Consider the following 19,128-nt stretch of genomic DNA (forward strand, 5'->3'; position numbering starts at 1 on the left):
AGTCAGTTAGATGTTTCTTTCATTGCAGAACAAAGATGTTCATCAGGGAATGGAATTTTTTTTTTAAACTGTAAATAGAAACAAAGTGCTGGAAACACTCAGCCTATCAGACAGCGTCTCTGGAAAGAGAATCTGTTAACTTTCTAGACTGAAGACTTTTGATCATAATTTTGATCAGGAACATCGGCCAAAGCATTAGTGCTGCTTCTCTTTCTACAGATGCTTCATGCAATAGGTGTAATAAATTTTAGAAAATATGTTCTCAACTCACTTCTCTGAGTGAAGTCTTGCTTCATTTTAAAACCTCTGTGTACTCGTGTGCTGAGTACTTGAGAGTAGTTTTACTATGAATTCTTAATGCTGAGTGTTGACAGCATCTTGTTTTTTTATTTTACTGCAGAGATGGTCCTCTCATGTCCTAGTCGCTATTAATTATGTGTGGAAGACAAACGGGGTTGGGGAAGAAATTCCATCTAAATCTAATTTGAAACTTACAGAATACATGAGGAGGATTTTTTGCATTTAATGATGATGTTAGCCTTTCTTGCTGAGGAGTTAGAATTATTATAATGCTTAATAAATTACATCCCAGTGACTGAGGAGTTATCTTATCCCAGCCTGTTTCACAGTCTCATCCCAAAAGAAAGTTTTAACAATAAATATATCATGACCATTTTGACATTTGGTATTCATGGGACAGCTATTTAATTGAAGCAATCACTCAGCTTGATTTGTTTTCACGTACAATAGGTATAATAAATTGTCGAAGATAAGGTCTTGAGCAGTAAATCAACTCGCTCGCGTGTCCCATTACCGAATGAAGTCTTGTTTAGTTTTCACTACCTTTGTGTTCTCGTGAGTGCTTGAGTGTAGTTTGACTGTAAATGTTTTATGCCATGCTCTCATGCCATGCAATGCTCTGCTCCTTGTATTTTATCTGTCTACAGTTGACTGTGATGATGATGGGTGCAGACCTTTGGTAAATAGTATCAAACGTAAGTCTCACCAGATCATTTCTATGGTGATGGTGGTGGATTAGGTCTTTTAAAGAATTTCAAAATATTCAGCTATTGAGAAAGTTCAAGTTCTAAGTCCATTTATTATCAAAGTATGTATACATTATACAACCTTGAGATTTGTCTCCTAACATGCAGCCACAAAAACAAACCCAAAAGAACCCATTTTACAAAAAGAACATGGATACCTAATTGTGCAAAGACAAAAAAAAACAAATTATGCAAACAATACCACAAACAAAAACTGAAGTCCGCAAAGGTAATCCCATAGTTCCGTGCAGAGGTTGGTCGTTGAGCAGCAAGCTGAACCGGCCCATCAATCGCCTCAGGCCCTGAGACCCTGACTTTTCAATCTAGTCCAGCGCCTTAATTGACATCCAAGCATCGGGTTCCATTGCCTCGATTCGGCCTGTACCCGGCTTTTCAAATTCAGCCCTGTGCTCAAGTCTCCATCCAAACATCGAGTCCTGTTGCTTTGATACACTCTGGGACCTGGCATCGCTGCCTTGCTTTGGCCTGTAACTGACCTTACAGCAGAAGGTTATCATTACCATAATTGGTTTATTTTGCTGAGGCCATAAATATGGGTGTTCTTTAGCAAGTACCAAAGGATATGGAGAGAAGGCTGGGGAGTGGGTCTGAGGAGGGAAAATAAGAGGAAAAAAAATGAATGGCGCATCAGACTCGATGGGCCAAATGGCATAGTTCTGCTCCTTTGGTCTTATACATCTGAAATTGCAAGATGTGTAATAATAGATGGGGCAGTACAGCATAGTACAGGCCCTTTGGTCCATGATGCTGTACCGGCATTTTAACCTATACTGAGATCAATCTAACCCTTCACTCCTACGTAGTTGTCCATTTTTCTATCATCCATGTGCCTATCTAAGAGTCTCTTAGGGCATTCCATGCACCCACCACGCAAGTTACCTCTGACAGAACCTCCCCCCAAAATTATCCTCTGATCACCTTAAAATTATGCCGCTTGTATTAACTACTTCCACACTGGGATTAAGTCTCTGGCTGTCTACTTGATCTATACCTCTTATCATCTTGTACACCTCTAACAAGTCACCTCTCATCCTCCTTCTCTCTAAAGAGAAAAGCCCCAGAGAAAATGCTAGAAGCCTCACTCATCCAAATGTGACCAGGTGCAGACAGGTATCTGTTGAAGATCTCTGCAAATCTACCAATGTACCCAGCATTGGAGTGTCCTGAAACTGGAAAAATGAGCCAACATTTCCCACTTCTGACAACTGTGCAATTTCTGGGCAATTTAGTCTTTGCACCAAGGAAATCTCACAGCTGTGTTATGCGAATATCTACATGAAGATTATATGTTTTTCTAAATCCTTCTCTGCTACCAAACAATCTTGTTTTGACAGTTTGATTCGGTGAACATAGAACAGTGTAACAGCACGGGAACAGGCTCTTCAGCCCGTCATGTTGTGCCAAATTAATTAAGCTAATGATGCCTAATTAAATTAATCCCTTCAGCCAATATGTGGTCTATATCTCTCCATTCTCTGCATATTCATCTGCATATTTAAGAGCCTCTTAATTGCCAATATACTTTATACTTTATTCTTTACTGTCGCCAAACAATTGGTTCTAGAACGTACAATCACAGCGATATTTGATTCTGCGCTTCACCCTCCGTGGATTACAAATATTAAATATTAAAAATATTAAAAATAGTTAAAATTAGTAAATATTAAAAATTTAAATTATAAATCATAAATAGAAAATAGAAAAATGGGAAGTAAGGTAGTGCAAAAAAACCGAGAGGCAGGTCCGCATATTTGGAGGGTACAGCCCAGATGTCAGGATCCGTTCAGCAGTCTTATCACATTTGGAAAGAAGCTGTTCCCAAATCTGGCCGTACGAGTCTTCAAGCTCCTGAATCTTCTCACGGAGGGAAGAGGGACGAAAAGTCTGTTGGCTGGGTGAGTCGTGTCCTTGATTATCCTGGCAGCACTGCTCTGACAGCGCGCGGTGAAAAGTGAGTCCACGGACGGAAGATTGATTTGTGTGATGTGCTGCGCCGTGTTCACAATCTTCTGCAGCTTCTTTCGGTCTTGGACAGGACAACTTCCATACCAGGTTGTGATGCACCCTAGAAGAATGCTTTCTACGGTGCATCTACAAAAATTAGTGAGGGTTTTAGGGGACAGTCCAGATTTCTTTAGTTTTCTCAGGAAGTAAAGGTGCTGGTGGGCCTTCGTGGCAGTGAACTCTGCTTGGTTGGACCAAGTCAGGTCATTTGTGACATTGACCCCGAGGAACTTAAAGCTTTTGACCTGTTCCACTTGCGCACCACCAATGTAAATGGGGTCGTGCGGTCCGCTACTCCTGAAGTCAACAACCAATTTCTTCGTCTTGCTGACATTGAGGGATAGGTTATTGTCTTCGCACCATGCCACCAGGTTCTTAATTTCCTCTCTGTACTCAAACTCATCATTACCCGAGATACGGCCTACAATTGTTGTGTCATCAGCAAACTTATATATTGATTTTGGTGGAAACTTGGCTACGAAATCATGGGTGTACAGTGAGTACAGCAGGGGGCTGAGTACACAGCCTTGTGGGGCACCGGTGCTCAGGGTGATTGTAGAGGAGAGCTTCTCCCCTATTTTTACAGCCTGGGTCCTGCCTGTGAGGAAGTTGGAGATCCAGCTGCAGATCTGAGTGCTAAGACCCAGGTTCCGGAGCTTAGGAATCAGTTTATTTGGGATGATGGTATTAAAGGCGGAGCTGTAGTCAATGAAAATGAGCCTTACATATGCGTCTTTATTCTCCAGGTGTTCTAAGGAGGAATGTAGGGCCAGAGAGATGGCATCTACCTTATAAATATAACATCTGCCTCCATTAGACCTAATCAGTTCCCCTCTACCACCACTCTGCTCCATCTAGCGGAATTAGTCCTTACTCTTAATAATTTCTCCTTTGGCTCCTCCCACTTCCTCCAAACTACAGGTGTAGCTATGGGCACCCGTATGGGTCCTAGCTATGCCTGCCTTTTTGTTGACTTTGTGGAACAATCTATGTTCCAAACCTATTCTGGTATCTGTCCCCCACTTTTTCTTCGCTACATCGACGACTGCATTGGCGCTGCTTCCTGCGTACATGCTGAGCTCGTTGACTTCATTGACTTTGCCTCCAACTTTCACCCTGCCCTCAAGTTTACCTGGTCCATTTCCGACACCTCCCTCCCCTTTCTAGGTCTTTCTGTCTATCTCTGGAGACAGCTTATCTACTGATGTCTACTATAAGCCTACTGACTCTCACAGCTATCTGGACTATTCCTCTTCTCACCCTGTCTCTTGCAAAAATGCCATCCCCTTCTCGCAATTCCTCCGTCTCCACCGCATCTGCTTTCAGGATGAGGCTTTTCATTCCAGGACGAGGGAGATGTCCTCCTTTTTTAAAGAAAGGGGCTTCCCTTCCTCCATCATCAATTCTGCTCTCAAATGCATCTCCCTCATTTCATGCACATCTGCTCTCATTCCATCCTCCCGCCACCCTATTAGGAATAGGGTTCCCCTGGTCTTCACCTACCACCCCACCAGCCTCCGGGTCCAACATATTATTCTCCGTAACTTCCACCACCTCCAACGGGACCCCATCACTAAGCACATCTTTCCCTCCCTCCCCTCTCTTCTTTCCGCAGGGATCGCTCCCTACGCGACTCCCTTGTCCATTCGTCCCCGCCATCCCTCCCCACTGTTCTCCCTCCTGGCACTTATCCGTGTAAGCGGAACAAGTGCTACACATGCCCTTACACTTCCTCCCTTACCACCATTCAGGGCCCCAGACAGTCCTTCCAGGTGAGGCGACACTTCACCTGTGAGTCGGCTGGGGTGATATACTGCGTCCGGTGCTCCCGATGTAGCCTTTTATATATTGGCGAGACCCGACGCAGACTGGGAGATCGTTTTGCCGAACACCTACGCTTTGACCGCCAGAGAAAGCAGGATCTCCCAGTGGCCACACATTTTAATTCCACATCCCACTCTCATTCTGATATGTCTACCCATGGCCTCCTCTACTGTAAAGATGAAACCACACTCAGGTTGGAGGAACAGCACCTTATATTCCGTCTGGGTAGCCTCCAACCTGATGGCATGAACATTGACTTCTCTAACTTCTGCAAATGGCCCACCTCCCCCTCGTACCCCATCTGTTATTTGTTTATATACACACATTCTTCTCCCTCTCTCCTTTTTCTCTGTCTGACTATACCCCTTGCCCATCCTCTGGGTTTTTTCTATCCCTCCCCCTTTTCCTTCTCCCTGGGCCTCCTGTCCCATGATCCTGTCATATCCCTTTTGCCAATCACCTGTCCAGCTCTTGGCTCCATCCCTCCCTCTCCTGTCTTCTCCTATCATTTTGGATCTCCCCCTCCCCCTCCCACTTTCAAATCTCTTACTAGCTCTTCCTTCAATTAGTCCTGACGAAGGGTCTCGGCCCAAAACGTCGACTGTACCTCTTCCTAGAGATGCTGCCTGTTCACCAGCAACTTAGTGTGTTGCTTGAATTTCCAGCATCTGCAGAATTCCTCGTACCTGCCTCCACCACCATCTGGAAATCCATTTCAGGCACGCACTATTTTCTTCATTTAAAAGTAAAGGGTTTGTCCCACATGTCATCTTTAAATTTTCCACCTCTCACCTTAAAAGCATGCCCTCTACAATTCAACATTTTGACCTGCAGGAAAAATGCTGGTTGTCTGTCCATGCCACTCATAATTTTAAAAACTTTTATCAGGTCTCCCATCAGCCTCGACCGTTACTGTAGTTCATCAAACTTCAGCTTATTTCCGACGTCCCCTAATCCAGGCAGCATCCTGGTAAACTTTTTCTGCACCCTACCCATGCCTCCACATCCTTCCTTGGGCAACCACAATTAAATTCAGTGCTGTAGATGCAACCTCATCAGTGTTTCGTAAAGCTACAACATAACTTCCTGACTCTGCAACTCAGTGCCCTGACCAATAAAAGCAAGGATGCTATATGCTTTCTTTACTATTCCATCAACTTTGTGTAGCCCCTTTCATGGAGTAGGGACTTCATATCCAAGATCCCTCTGTACATTAATAAGGTTTAGAGTCAAACGTGTAACTTGAGAACCTCAAACCAAATGATGTCCCAAGCAAAGTGCTGACAAATAGTGGGTCATATCCTGCCATGTTGCACATTAACCAGTGCCAGTAGAGGCAGAATGCTGGACAAATTCAGCCTGACTTCACAATATTTAAATATTGAGAAGAGCACTTCAATTACTCAAACATGGAATTCAACAGAGCTAGTGCTAGTAAATGGGATTAGTGTGTATTAGGTGCTCCATGGTCAGTATGTATAGGGTGCATTGAAGAGCTTATTTCTGCTCTGTATGATGACTAACTTACAGTTGTAACTGAATAGAAAGAGCTGTCAACCCTGTAGGAAGCAACATTTGTAGGTCCTGTCCTCTTATGCTTGGTTTTGGTCTTGGAAATAGAACTTGGCTTTAGGTTTTATACTTAAAGTAGCACAATTAGGGGACATTTTGCCCAGGGCTCCATATGCAAGCTCTCAGTGAGCAGTCTTATTAATGCTATTATCTCTCTCCTTTTTTCCCTTTAACTCTGAAACTTATTCTTTCTGTCACACATGCGTATCAACCCCATTCTCTTTGATTATTTGACTTTAACCTACTCTGCAGGGATCATTTACAGCAGCTGGCAAACCTACCTAACCTACAATATATCTTTAGGGCATGGGAGGAAATTGGGTTATCCCGAAGCAGCAGAGACGATGTGCAACGTATGCAAGTACAGCACCCAAAATTGGTATCAAATTTGGTTCCCCGGATCTGTGAGGCAGCAGCAGTAACTGCTGTGCTCCTGTGTTACCACTTGTTATAGCCTCTGTATGAACTGCATTCCATTGGTAAAATGCAAGATGGCATTAAAATTTAGGGCGACAATTTACTAAACATGGTATCAAAAGCCTTAGTAAAACCAAAGTCTGAGGTTGAAGAGGGCAAGCTCTTCAATAACCAGAGCAATATCTGGCATAAAGGGGGAAAACAACAGGAATTCTGCAGATGCTAGAAATTTAAGCAACATACATAAAAGTTGCTGGTGAACGCAGCAGGCCAGGCAGCATCTCCAGGAAGAGGTGCAGTCGACGTTTCAGGCCGAGACCCTTCGTCAGGACTAACTGAAGGAAGAGTGAGTAAGGGATTTGAAAGTTGGAGGGGGAGGGGGAGATCCAAAATGATAGGAGAAGACAGGAGGGGGAGGGATGGAGCCAAGAGCTGGACAGGTGATAGGCAAAAGGGATACGAGAGGATCATGGGACAGGAGGCCCATGGAGAAAGAAAAGGAGGTGGGGGGGGAACCCAGAGGGTGGGCAAGGGGTATATTCAGAGGGACAGAGGGAGAAAAAGGAGAGTGAGAGAAAGAATGTGTGTATAAAAATAAGTAACAGATGGGGTACGAGGGGGAGGTGGGGCATTAGCGGAAGTTAGAGAAGTCGATGTTCATGCCATCTGGTTGGAGGCTACCCAGACGGAATATAAGGTGTTGTTCCTCCAACCTGAGTGTGGCTTCATCTTTACAGTAGAGGAGGCCGTGGGTAGACATGTCAGAATGGGAATGGGATGTGGAATCCTTGTTCAATCCCTTCCGACCTATGTTCGTGACACTTCTCACGCTCTTAAACTTTTTGATTATTTTAAGTTCCCTGGCCCCCACCGCTTTATTTTCACCATGGATGTCCAGTCCCTATATACTTCCATCCCCCATCAGGAAGGTCTCAAAGCTCTACGCTTCTTTTTGGATTCCAGACCTAATCAGTTCCCCTCTACCACCACTCTGCTCCATCTAGCGGAATTAGTCCTTACTCTTAATAATTTCTCCTTTGGCTCCTCCCACTTCCTCCAAACTAAAGGTGTAGCTATGGGCACCCGTATGGGTCCTAGCTATGCCTGCCTTTTTGTTGGCTTTGTGGAACAATCTATGTTCCGTGCCTATTCTGGTATCTGTCCCCCACTTTTCCTTCGCTACATCGACGACTGCATTGGCGCTGCTTCCTGCACGCATGCAGAACTCGTTGACTTTATTAACTTTGCCTCCAACTTTCACCCTGCCCTCAAGTTTACCTGGTCCATTTCTGACACCTCCCTCCCCTTTCTAGATCTTTCTGTCTCTGTCTCTGGAGACAGCTTATCCACTGATGTCTACTATAAGCCTACTGACTCTCACAGCTATCTGGACTATTCCTCTTCTCACCCTGTCTCTTGCAAAAACGCCATCCCCTTCTCGCAATTCCAACGTCTCCGCCGCATCTGCTCTCAGGATGAGACTTTTCATTCTAGGACGAGGGAGATGTCTTCCTTTTTTAAAGAAAGAGCTTCCCTTCCTCCACTACCAACTCTGCTCTTAAATGCAACTCCCCCATTTCACATACATCTGCTCTCACTCCATCCTCCCACCCGCCCCACTAGGAATAGGGTTCCCCTGGTCCTCACCTACCACCCCACCAGCCTCCGGGTCCAACATATTATTCTCCGTAACTTCCGCCACCTCCAACGGGATCCCACCACTAAGCACATCTTTCCCTCCCCCCCCCCCCCTGCATTCTGCAGGGATCGCTCCCTACGCAAATCCCTTGTTCATTCGTCCCCCCCATCCCTCCCCACTGATCTCCCTCCTGGCACTTATCCGTGTAAGCGGAAAAGTGCTACACATGCCCTTACACTTCCTCCCTTACCACCATTCAGGGCCCCAAACAGTCCTTCCAGGTGAGGCAACACTTCACCTGTGAGTCGGCTGGGGTGATATACTGCGTCCGGTGCTCCCGATGTGGCCTTTTATATATTGGCGAGACCCGACGCAGACTGGGAGACCGCTTTGCTGAACATCTACGCTCTGTCCACCAGAGAAAGCAGGATTTCCCAGTGGCCACACATTTTAATTCCACATCTCATTCCCATTCTGGCATGTCTATCCACGGCCTCCTCCAATGTAAAGATGAAGTCACACTCAGGTTGGAGGAACAACACCTTATATTCCGTCTGGGTAGCCTCCAACCTGATGGCATGAACATTGACTTCTCTAACTTCTGCTAATGCTCCACCTCCCCCTCGTACCCCATCTGTTACTTATTTTTATACACACATTCTTTCTCTCACTCTCCTTTTTCTCCCTCTGTCCCTCTGAATATACCCCTTGCCCATCCTCTGGGTTCCCCCCCCCCCCCCGTCTTTCTCCCCGGACCTCCTGTCCCATGATTCTCTCGTATCCCCTTTTGCCTATCACCTGTCCAGCTCTTGGCTCCATCCCTCCCCCTCCTGTCTTCTCCTATCACTTTGGATCTCCCCCTCCCCCTCCAACTTTCAAATCCCTTACTCACTCTTCCTTCAGTTAGTCCTGACGAAGGGTCTCGGCCTGAAACGTCGACTGCACCTCTTCCTAGAGATGCTGCCTGGCCTGCTGCATTCACCGGCAACTTTTATAAAGGGGGAAAATTTGTTACTTTTGGCATTTAGCACTCAGCCCCAAGACATCACTGCAGCATCTGGAAGCTTCCTGGATGTAGACTGGAATATCGATCTTTATTTTAAAAGAATCATCACTCGGCATGCATTTAAATTTGCCCTTCACTTTTGTGCTTCAAAATGCTGCTACAGTTAACTAACCTTTTTGGAAATTAAAATAGATACATGGTTTATTGCTGTGCAATGAAATGCTGAATGTATCATATGCTGTGATATCTAATGTGTATTTTTAATTTTACATGTTTTTTTTGCTGTTTAGCATTTTTAAGTAAGAAATCAAATGGATTTCCTACAGTTTTATGCTGTCTGAATACTATTCTTTTTTTTCTCACCTCATGAAAAATATATAAAGCTCACAAAGGATTTCAGAGGTTTGAGGCCATGGAGTTCAGCACTGCAGAGAAATCAGGTGACCCCTCAAGTTCAGGAATTAGTGGAAGAGGTGTGGTTCCCCGGCAGCGATTCCTCATAATTGACATCATTGACAAAAAGGTATGCAAAACCATTCAGGAAAAATTATTTGTAGCCCCTTAACTCCTCCTGTGAGATTAACATAATAAAATTCTTTAAACATTACTGTTGATATAAAACAGGATTTCCACTTTGGTGCTCATGACTATTTTGTCTGCAGCAATTTCTTCCTATACATTTCCTGAAGAAAAAATACTCCTTGTAAATCATGTCCATATTCACTTATTTTAAGTTTATTCTGGGACTGAGAAGGTAAAGTAAGTCCATTAATTTTGATAAAGGGAAAAAATAAGTTAAAGTTATAGGTGCAAATATTTTTCACGAAATGCTGAAGCTCTGGGTGTTGTTGGCATTGCTGTCATTTCACTAGTTTGCAGCCTTTTCTCTTATGTTATTGTCCATTTTAAAACTTGTTTATCATGTAATCTGTTTATGCAAGCTGACGTGCTCTCATTTTGCCTCCAGTTGATTTTATATACCTATAATTGGTCAGTGGATCTGGGAGTATCATTAAATCGAGAATTGATTCGTCTTATCCAATGGCAGAATGCACGCTCTCATGTGGTGCATTGTCTCCTCAGTCAAAAGATGGGGCTCTTCCATCACTACTGTTTTGCTGATACACCCGTATATGATGAATCCAAACAGGTAATGCACCTTTGTAACAAGCATAGCCTAATTCTACAGGCTTATAAATTCATGAAATTTTATAAATCACATTTAACAGATAATTGTTTGGGGCAGTGCACTGCATGTCACTGCCCACAAGGTTGTAATAGAATGATATATCATTACTCTGTTGGAAATGCAGAAAATTTATTGTAGGAATACAATAGGTAAAGGGTAGTTTGTGAATCTGACAAGTACCAAACAAGATTAAAATCAAACTTCTAGAGGAACTCAGCAGTTCAGGGCTGTTTGAATCTGAAAGAGAAAAATGTTTAATAACCATTTGAATGAAAGGAAACTTCTAGCCCTGAACTGCTGAAAGGTGGGAGTTTGTTCTGACTGTACTATATATATTATATATGTATTATGCTTTGATTGCTATTTGGCTATGAACAGTTTAGAAAATGCTTAAACCAGCAAATGCTAATGAACTGAGTAGTTTTATGCTCTCTGAAGATTTTATTATTTGCGTAATGGAGTCAATGTAAAATAAAATTCTCTCTTAAGTAATCTAAATTACTTCAATATATAACAAGAAAGAAAAACAGAATTTTCTGTGACAGCTCAAAATCAAGAGTAAATGGAAGATCGAACTTGAGATGTGATGCTATCCAAAATTGATGATTTTTGTTGAACTCCAGTGTGATGTGTATACTCAGAGGACAATTTGCCACATTTGGAAAATGAGTAAATGACTCATCGGATATGGTGACAGTGATTGAGAGAGGAATATTAGCTACACACCTGTTCCACTTCAAGAGTGCAATGGGATCTGCACCCAAATGCAAATCAAATGAGGAAACCAACATCCATGCACTGCCTCAGAACCACGGAGAACTATGTATTCTGTGATCTTGCTAATAATTTTGTGACTGAAATGCTGCAAAAATTCTTTAGACTAGATTACACCACAAAAGCACCTCAAATTCATCATTATTTAATGTAGATGTACAATAGGTAAATTCCAATAAGTAAATGAAGGATTCATTTGAGACATGTCAGGTGCTGCCCTGATCCTGAATTAGATCAAATGCTAGGATTGTGGCTGTTATATTATGCAATGTTTTGCATGGAACTGGGTCTGAGCCTGCATTTAGATTGTCCATTGCGAGAAACATAATTGAAATTGTTACAATTATTTACATGTTAATGAGGTCCCTGGGACTGACAGTCTGTATTGAATGTCCATATAATGTTTAATTCTGCACTTCACATTGTGTCTATCTTAAGTTCAAACTATATTTATTATTGAAGTATGTATTCTATATACAATCTTGAGATTTGTCTCTTTACAGGCAGCCACAAAAAAAGAATGCCAGTGGTACCCATTTAAAAAAAAGACTGTCAGACACCCAATTTGCAGCGAAAAATAAATGATTGTGCAAACAATAAAAGTAAGCAAATAACATTCAGAACTGAAGTTCACAAATTGAGTCCACAGCCATGATGCCAGTCACAACCAATCCAGGAGCCCGTTACTTGCCGGCCACCGGAGGTGCAGTGCTAGCTGGTGTGCTTGCTGGCCACAGAACTTAGCTCTGCGCAGAGACAAGTAAGCCTCATGAGCAGCAAGCTGAACACCGACTTGTCCGTCTCCTCCGGCCCCAACACCCTGATCTTTTCACTTTGGTCTGGTGTCTAAATCAGCCAAACATTGGGTCATTCCTCATTCCTGAGCTTGGGCCCTGCCTCCTTGATTCAGCCCATTTACACCAAACCACAACTGTCCTGCATCTTCTAGACTACAGTTCCCACTGCAAAAATACCAGGTCATACAGGCAGATCAAAAGTTCAACTCGAAAAGGAAGTCACAGGCTATTGATTGCAGTGATTGTTTTTGAGAAAAAGTATGATTAATAAAGTAGTTAGTAGTTTTGCTTGCTAACAGCAAGTCATCGCTGTGTTTCACCAGTGCCATCTTTAACCGGAAGTTTGGAAGAGTAACTGAAACTTAGCCAATTCAAATTTGCATCCTAAAGTAGATCTGTAAAACAGGTGACACAGTAGAATCAAAACATGATTACTTTGGTCATTTGCATCAAGATGTTCTTAAGTTACAGAAAATGGCTCTTAATTGTGAGTCACAATGACATACTGGAACAGATGGTATGGTTTTTGAAGCGTACAATTTTAAACTTAATTTAATAATGTGTTGTACAAAAGAAATATGTTGCTCAATAAAAATTGTTCAGAATTGTGGAGATGCTTGCCCTGAAGGGAGTGACGGGGCAACTGTATGCTGCTAACTGCCATTGCTGTGCAAAGGCATTCACTGCATTGATCAGCATGACAATAACTAGTGATGGCAACCTGCTGTTAGGTGCTGTCGGCATACATTAGGGACAGTCTCTGAATATTAACAGTTAAATGGGAAAAATGCTTGCCATGGTGACCGCCTGTTCAAAAATGTCAGTGCACATCAGGAGCCCAAGCTGAACAATAACAAAGACCAGAGTTGTGACCTTGCCAATCCATAATATTCTGCACCAATATGCTCCATCCTTTCAGTAGGCTTACATAAACATCCTGAGTTTTATTCTGTACTGTATCTATTTTATCACCACTATCTCATTTTCCAATACTATTTCAGTGAACTGATCTCTTACCCAGCAAGAAAATCCCACTGAATCACACTTGGTGTCTGACTCTAGTGAGACCATATTTTATTGTTTTGCTGTTAGACAAAGATGTTGTCTTTTAAGAGTCTAAGGAAGTGGCAGATTGCTGTATTTTCTGTGTTATACTGCATTTAACTAACTGAATGGTGTGTTTTTTTACTTTGTGGGGGAAAAATTTAGCCAAAGAATTGTCACGTAGTCAATGGGCAGTTACACAGTTACTGTGAATTTTATTTAAACTCTAGAAAACACAGCAGAGTGCTACTGATGTTAGAAGCTAAGGAATTTCTGTCTGTTAATCCTGAGAGTTAGCAGTAAAAATACAAAGGCACAGGGAGCAGAAAGTCAAAATATTGTGGTCCTAGAACATAAGCAACTGATAAAAAGGGACAGGAAACACTACTGAATTCTATGCTGGTATACTGATAGGGCAGCTCAATTTTACTATTCTACTGGGAGTCTGTCGTTATTTCAATGAGTAGGTAAACTGCTAGCTTCTGTTGCTTTCCAAGTAGATTCCACATTGCCACTAATGAATGCTTACATCAGGTGTATGCTGAGTTGAAGGTGATGCAAGGAGTTGCTTGCAGGAACCTTTGGGAGTTCTGTAGAGCCGGGAGGATAACTACTGTCCCAAACATCAAACTTCAAAAGAATTAAATGTGCTCACTTGCTGAAAACCTCCTGTATCATGCCAGGGAAAAAAATGAGCGGGAAGAAGAGAAGGCGTTTTTTCCCAAGCAATCTGAAAATAGAAGCCGGCCTAACATTGATTTTAGATGGTCACCCAAGACACTAGAAAATTGGGCAAAACTAGTTTTTGAGTTGTACCTTCCAGAACTAGTTGCCGTTGCCTTAGTGTTATATTTGGAAATCAGATGTAATGTTAGAAATTCTTAAGCAAGGTAGTTTTATTGATAATTTATAAAACTTAAAATGGTGCAGATTTATTTTCTGCCAGAGAAACCAGGATGTCTTCAAGCTGACCCATAATATGCTAATCTTTGCAAATCTCCCTGCAGCTGGTGATGTTCATAAGTATTCAAATCACGGTTCAGAACACTGAAGATGAAGTTGCTTTCAAGGCATTCCCAGTTGAGGCTATGCACTAAATTTGGTTATAAGTTAAAGCAAGCAATTCAGAGATCCATTCAACATCAAATATGAGTATGATTGGAGATTTATGTTAAGAATTTGATCACTGATCTGTGGTATTAATTTAACCAATCTAGATATTGCTGGAATAGAAGAAAGGATACATCATCCATATTATAAAGCAGTTTCAAGTTCTGTTATGTACTTAAGAGTGTACGAAAGAGAGACTGGAGTAGGCCATTTGCCACTTAATCCATTCAGTAAGATCATGACTGATTTTCCGCTTCATGCCCTATCCCCATATCCTTTGCTTCCCAAATTCCTGAAATCTATTGATCATGATTTAAAATGCAACAAATGGCCAAAATTTTGTAATCTGCTGTTATGATTCCAGATTCCAAAGATTCACCAACTTTGAGTAAAGAAATATCTCTTTATTTCAGTCTCTTACTGAACCATCAGTTCTAGACTCCTCATCCAGCAGAAACATTCTCCTTGTATCTAACACAATATATTTCAATGAGGTTCCCTTGCATTCTTTTAATCTAAACTGTAGAGGCCTAGCCTGCACAATCTCATATCATATGACAGACCTGCCATCCCATGAACCCGATTAAAACTGAAATTCTGAAATGCTCAGTAAGTCGAACCCCTTAGAGTAATTTGGAATGGAAGCATTCTCTTTGACCCATCATGTCCATGCCTATTTGCCCACATTTGCTCACAGACCCTAAAATCCTCTCTTTTCCATGTACTTGTTTAAATAGCTTATAAATGTTGCCTACTTCAGCCACTATTTCTGCCAGCTCATTCCACATACGCATTAGACTTTATGTGAGGAAGCTGTCCTGATGTCCTTTTTAAATTACTTGCCTCTTTTAAGTCTTTCATCAACTATTGTATGAGAAATAGAAATAGTATTTCATGATCTAGTTTCATCAACAGAACTGGGGAAATACAAGATCCAGTTTAGTGAGTATTTGCTGTACTCTTTCAAATCAAACATATCCTTTGTTGAGTACAAAGATGCAAGTTGCACAATCTAATCCAGATATGGTCTCAGCAAGGCTCTACATGATTATACCAGGACATCTTTACTCTTGAAGTCAAATCACCTTGTAATGAGGATCAACACGCCATATGTTTTAACTGCCTGTTGCACCTGCATGCTGGATTTCAGTGACTCTGCATGGGCATCCAGGACCCCATAAACAATCGCTTCTAGGTCACTTTGAACATCAATATTTCCCAGTTTCTCACATTTCAATAGAAATAGTTAATTTGGTACAAAACAAGTATTATTATTTGTACCACAATTAATGTGCTTACAATCATATTTGGTAGTGGCTCTTGGACTCTTCAGTTAGAGCACATTTCTTTTAGATATATTTTCTCTGTACTTCCTGAAAGAAATTTTTGGACCACAAGAATTGCTACAGTTTATAAATTGTGTTTCAAAAGTATTGAAATGGTCTGGTAACAGAAGACTCTACCATAAAAAAATATGAAAATTATGAGGGGTATAGATAGGGTAAGTACAGGCAGGCTTTTTCCACTGAGGTTGGGTGAAGTTAGAACGAGAGGTCATAGGTTAATGATGAAAGGTGAAATATTTAAAGGGAGCTTGAGTGAGAACTGCTTCATTCAGAAGGTGTGCAAGTGTGGAACAGGTAGCCAGCAGAAGTGGTGGATGCAGGTTTTATTGCAACGTTTAAGAGAAATTTGGGTTAGACCATAGAAATCTACAGCACATTGCAGGCCCTTCGACCCACAATGTTGTGCCGGCCATGTAACCTACTCTAGAAGCTGCCTAGAATTTCCCTACTGCATAGCCTTCTATTTTTCTAAGCTCCATGTATCTATCTGAGAGTCTCTTAAATGACTGTATTGTATCCGACCCTACCACCATCACTGGCAGTGCATTCCACACATCCACTACTCTCTGTGTGGAAAAACTTCCCTCTAACACCCCCGTGTACCTGCTTCCAAGCACCATAAAACTATGCCCATTTGTGTTAGCTGCTTCAGGCCTGGGAAAAAGCCTCTGACTATCCTCACAATCAATGTTTCTCATCATATACACCTCTATCAGGTCACCTCTCATCCTCCGTCGCTCCAAGGAGAAAAGGCCAAGTTCACTCAACCTATTCTCATAAGGCATGCTCTCCAATCCAGGCAACATCCTTGTAAATCTCCTCTGCACTCTCTATAGTATCCACATCCTTCCTGTAGTGAGGTGACCAGAACTGAACACAGTGTTCCAAATGGGGTCTGACTAAGGTCTTGTGTAGCTGTAACACGGCTCTTGAACTCAGTCCCACGGTTAATGAAGACCAACATGCCAAACGCCTTCTTACCAACACTGTCAACCTGCTCGGCAGCTTTGAGTGTCCTATGGACACAGATCCAAGGTCTCTCTGATCCTCCAAACTACCAAGAGTCTTATGTGAATGGGTGGGTTAAGAAGGACTATAAGCCAGGTGCTGGTCAATTGGACTAGGCAGAATAACATTACAGCATGGACTAGTTGGGCCGAAAGGCTTGTTTCTATGCTGTAGTGCTCTATGATATTTTAATCTATTTGTAATGATTTTGATGCTTGTTTTCTCACTCTCATCTTCTTGCAGCTCTTTGTGAATTCCTACTAGATGATGAGAATTGTGAAGTTTTGAGTAGCTGATTACAATTCAGAGAGTGGTTTGGCCTGTTTCTCTTTTCCTCATCTGAAAATGGACAGAGCTTCTCTCCCTTTAACTGATGCCATAGGCTGAGACACAACCAATCAATTTAGTTGTAATGAGATTTCAGTGAGATAGAAGTTTTCCTGTTATAGTCTTTGCAATTGGTCATACTCTAATTGTAGACATACAGTAGTAATTTCCATTGAAGTCTGATTAATCTATGACTGAATTTGTTCCCTTGTCATCACCCCTTTGTTAAAACAGGAAGCAAACCCATTTCTTCATTCCACACTGGAAGCTGATTCACTAATCAAGAGTCCGACTCCCCCACCGACTAAGGAGCAAGGACGGCTGAGCTCAACAAGCAGGAGTCTTCCACCTCTTCACTTCGCACCAGAGATTGTCCCATTTGATGAAGCACTGCGTGACATCACGGTGCCTAAAACAATAAGGCAGTCACATGATGCTGGGCTGTCTGATCCAGTGTCACGCCATGGCACACAGTTCCTGGAAATCAAAAACCTGGAGCGGAGAGGTGAGCAAGATAGAGAAGTTGCAAATTTTGTATTATGTTACATTCATGATATAGTGTGTGTGTGTATGTGTATATGTATGTCTATATATATACACACACACACACAGACATTACATGTACGATATAAAATTATACAGTGCACATCTACTTATGCACATGAGAAATTAATTGAATCTCAGTTTTACGTGCAAGTGAGAATGACTTGATAATTCGCAAGCAACCAAATTGGGCTTGGAGGGCAAAAAAAAATTATGTCCGTCAGTATTAATTTTTATGAAGTGAATATTCATGGGAGACAATTCAAACTATAATTGTTCTTCAGTTCTGTGTCATTGGTACATGTATGTCACTCACTTTGGTTTCTGTGTCTGGGTAATAAGAGTGTAAAATACATAAAGTTTCAATCAATTTGTTTTATATTGCTTTCTTAGTTATTCGGAGTAGTCTTAGTGCTGTCAGTGCACAAGTTTACTGCAGTGTGCTTTTACGTGCAATTACTTGAGCAGCTCTTTTTGCAATGATTTGTCTGTAATCTTCAGTTATTTTTCCTGAGAATTTGTACCATACAAAGTCAGTGACACTATTCCTGGCCGTGGAAGTATACTTTTTCAAGTGCATTGGAGATTAATTTTCTAATACTCAGTTGCCACTGCATTTTATATTGCAAGCTTTAATCGTATATAACATTTGTCTACTTTTATCTACACTTAGTTCATCTGAGCTTAATGGACATTGCACAGAGCAGTGTTAAGTAAATGCAGGAGTTTTAAGGTAAAAAAAAGGAGATAAAGTTAAGTAATCTAATATATTGACACACTGTTATCTGGACATTTTTTTTATTTTAATGAATCTGCATCAGTACTTTGCAGGTCATTTTAAGTTACTTTATCTGGTGGTATTGAGCTGGATTAGACATGACAATGTGTAATGTGCCAGGTTAATTCTTTTCAGATTGTGTTAGTTCTAAGTTGTGTCCTTGTCTTTTCTCTTTCAGAAATGGAGAAGCAAATGAAAATTGAGAACCTATTTGTGACATGGCAGCAGCGTTCTGCCCAGTCAAACATGCCCATCACTGTAAGTAATGATCTGAAACAGTTGGGGAAATGCTTTTTCCTCATTAACTGGAAATGTTTACTTTTCTTCTCTCTCCACAGATGCTATATGATCCGCCAAATGTCTCTTAACTTTTTATGTTTTATTTCAGATTTCTATCATCTGCAGTTCTTTAGCTTTTCAAAGGTGTAGCGCCTCTTTGATTATTTGCAGATTCAAAGTTCAAAGTAAATTTATTATCAAAATACATATGTGTCACCATAAAGTACCCTGAGTTTTATTTTCTTGCAGGCATTCACAGTAGAACGAAGAAATACAACAGAAGCAATGAGCTATACACAAAGAGTAACAAATAACCAATGTACACACAAGAAAACAAATTATACAATTATATATAAAAAAAATAATAAATAGATAATAAATAACGAGTTGTAGAGCCCTTGAAA

The 19,128-nt window shown here is 41.5% G+C and overlaps 1 protein-coding gene across 1 annotated transcript in view; it reads left to right on the forward strand.

Annotated features, from left to right (window-relative positions):
• szt2 (SZT2 subunit of KICSTOR complex) overlaps nt 1–19,128 on the forward strand; it is a 270,175-nt gene that overhangs the window by 179,621 nt on the left and 71,426 nt on the right. The window contains exons 57-61 of the mRNA XM_072273538.1: nt 948–995; nt 9,913–10,052; nt 10,497–10,679; nt 17,359–17,629; nt 18,624–18,703. Coding sequence (XP_072129639.1) covers nt 948–995; nt 9,913–10,052; nt 10,497–10,679; nt 17,359–17,629; nt 18,624–18,703 — 722 coding nt within the window. The remainder of the gene's footprint in view (nt 1–947; nt 996–9,912; nt 10,053–10,496; nt 10,680–17,358; nt 17,630–18,623; nt 18,704–19,128) is intronic.

Source organism: Mobula birostris, chromosome 12 (genome assembly GCF_030028105.1).
Source record: "Mobula birostris isolate sMobBir1 chromosome 12, sMobBir1.hap1, whole genome shotgun sequence".
NCBI classification, from domain to species: Eukaryota; Metazoa; Chordata; class Chondrichthyes; order Myliobatiformes; family Myliobatidae; genus Mobula; species Mobula birostris.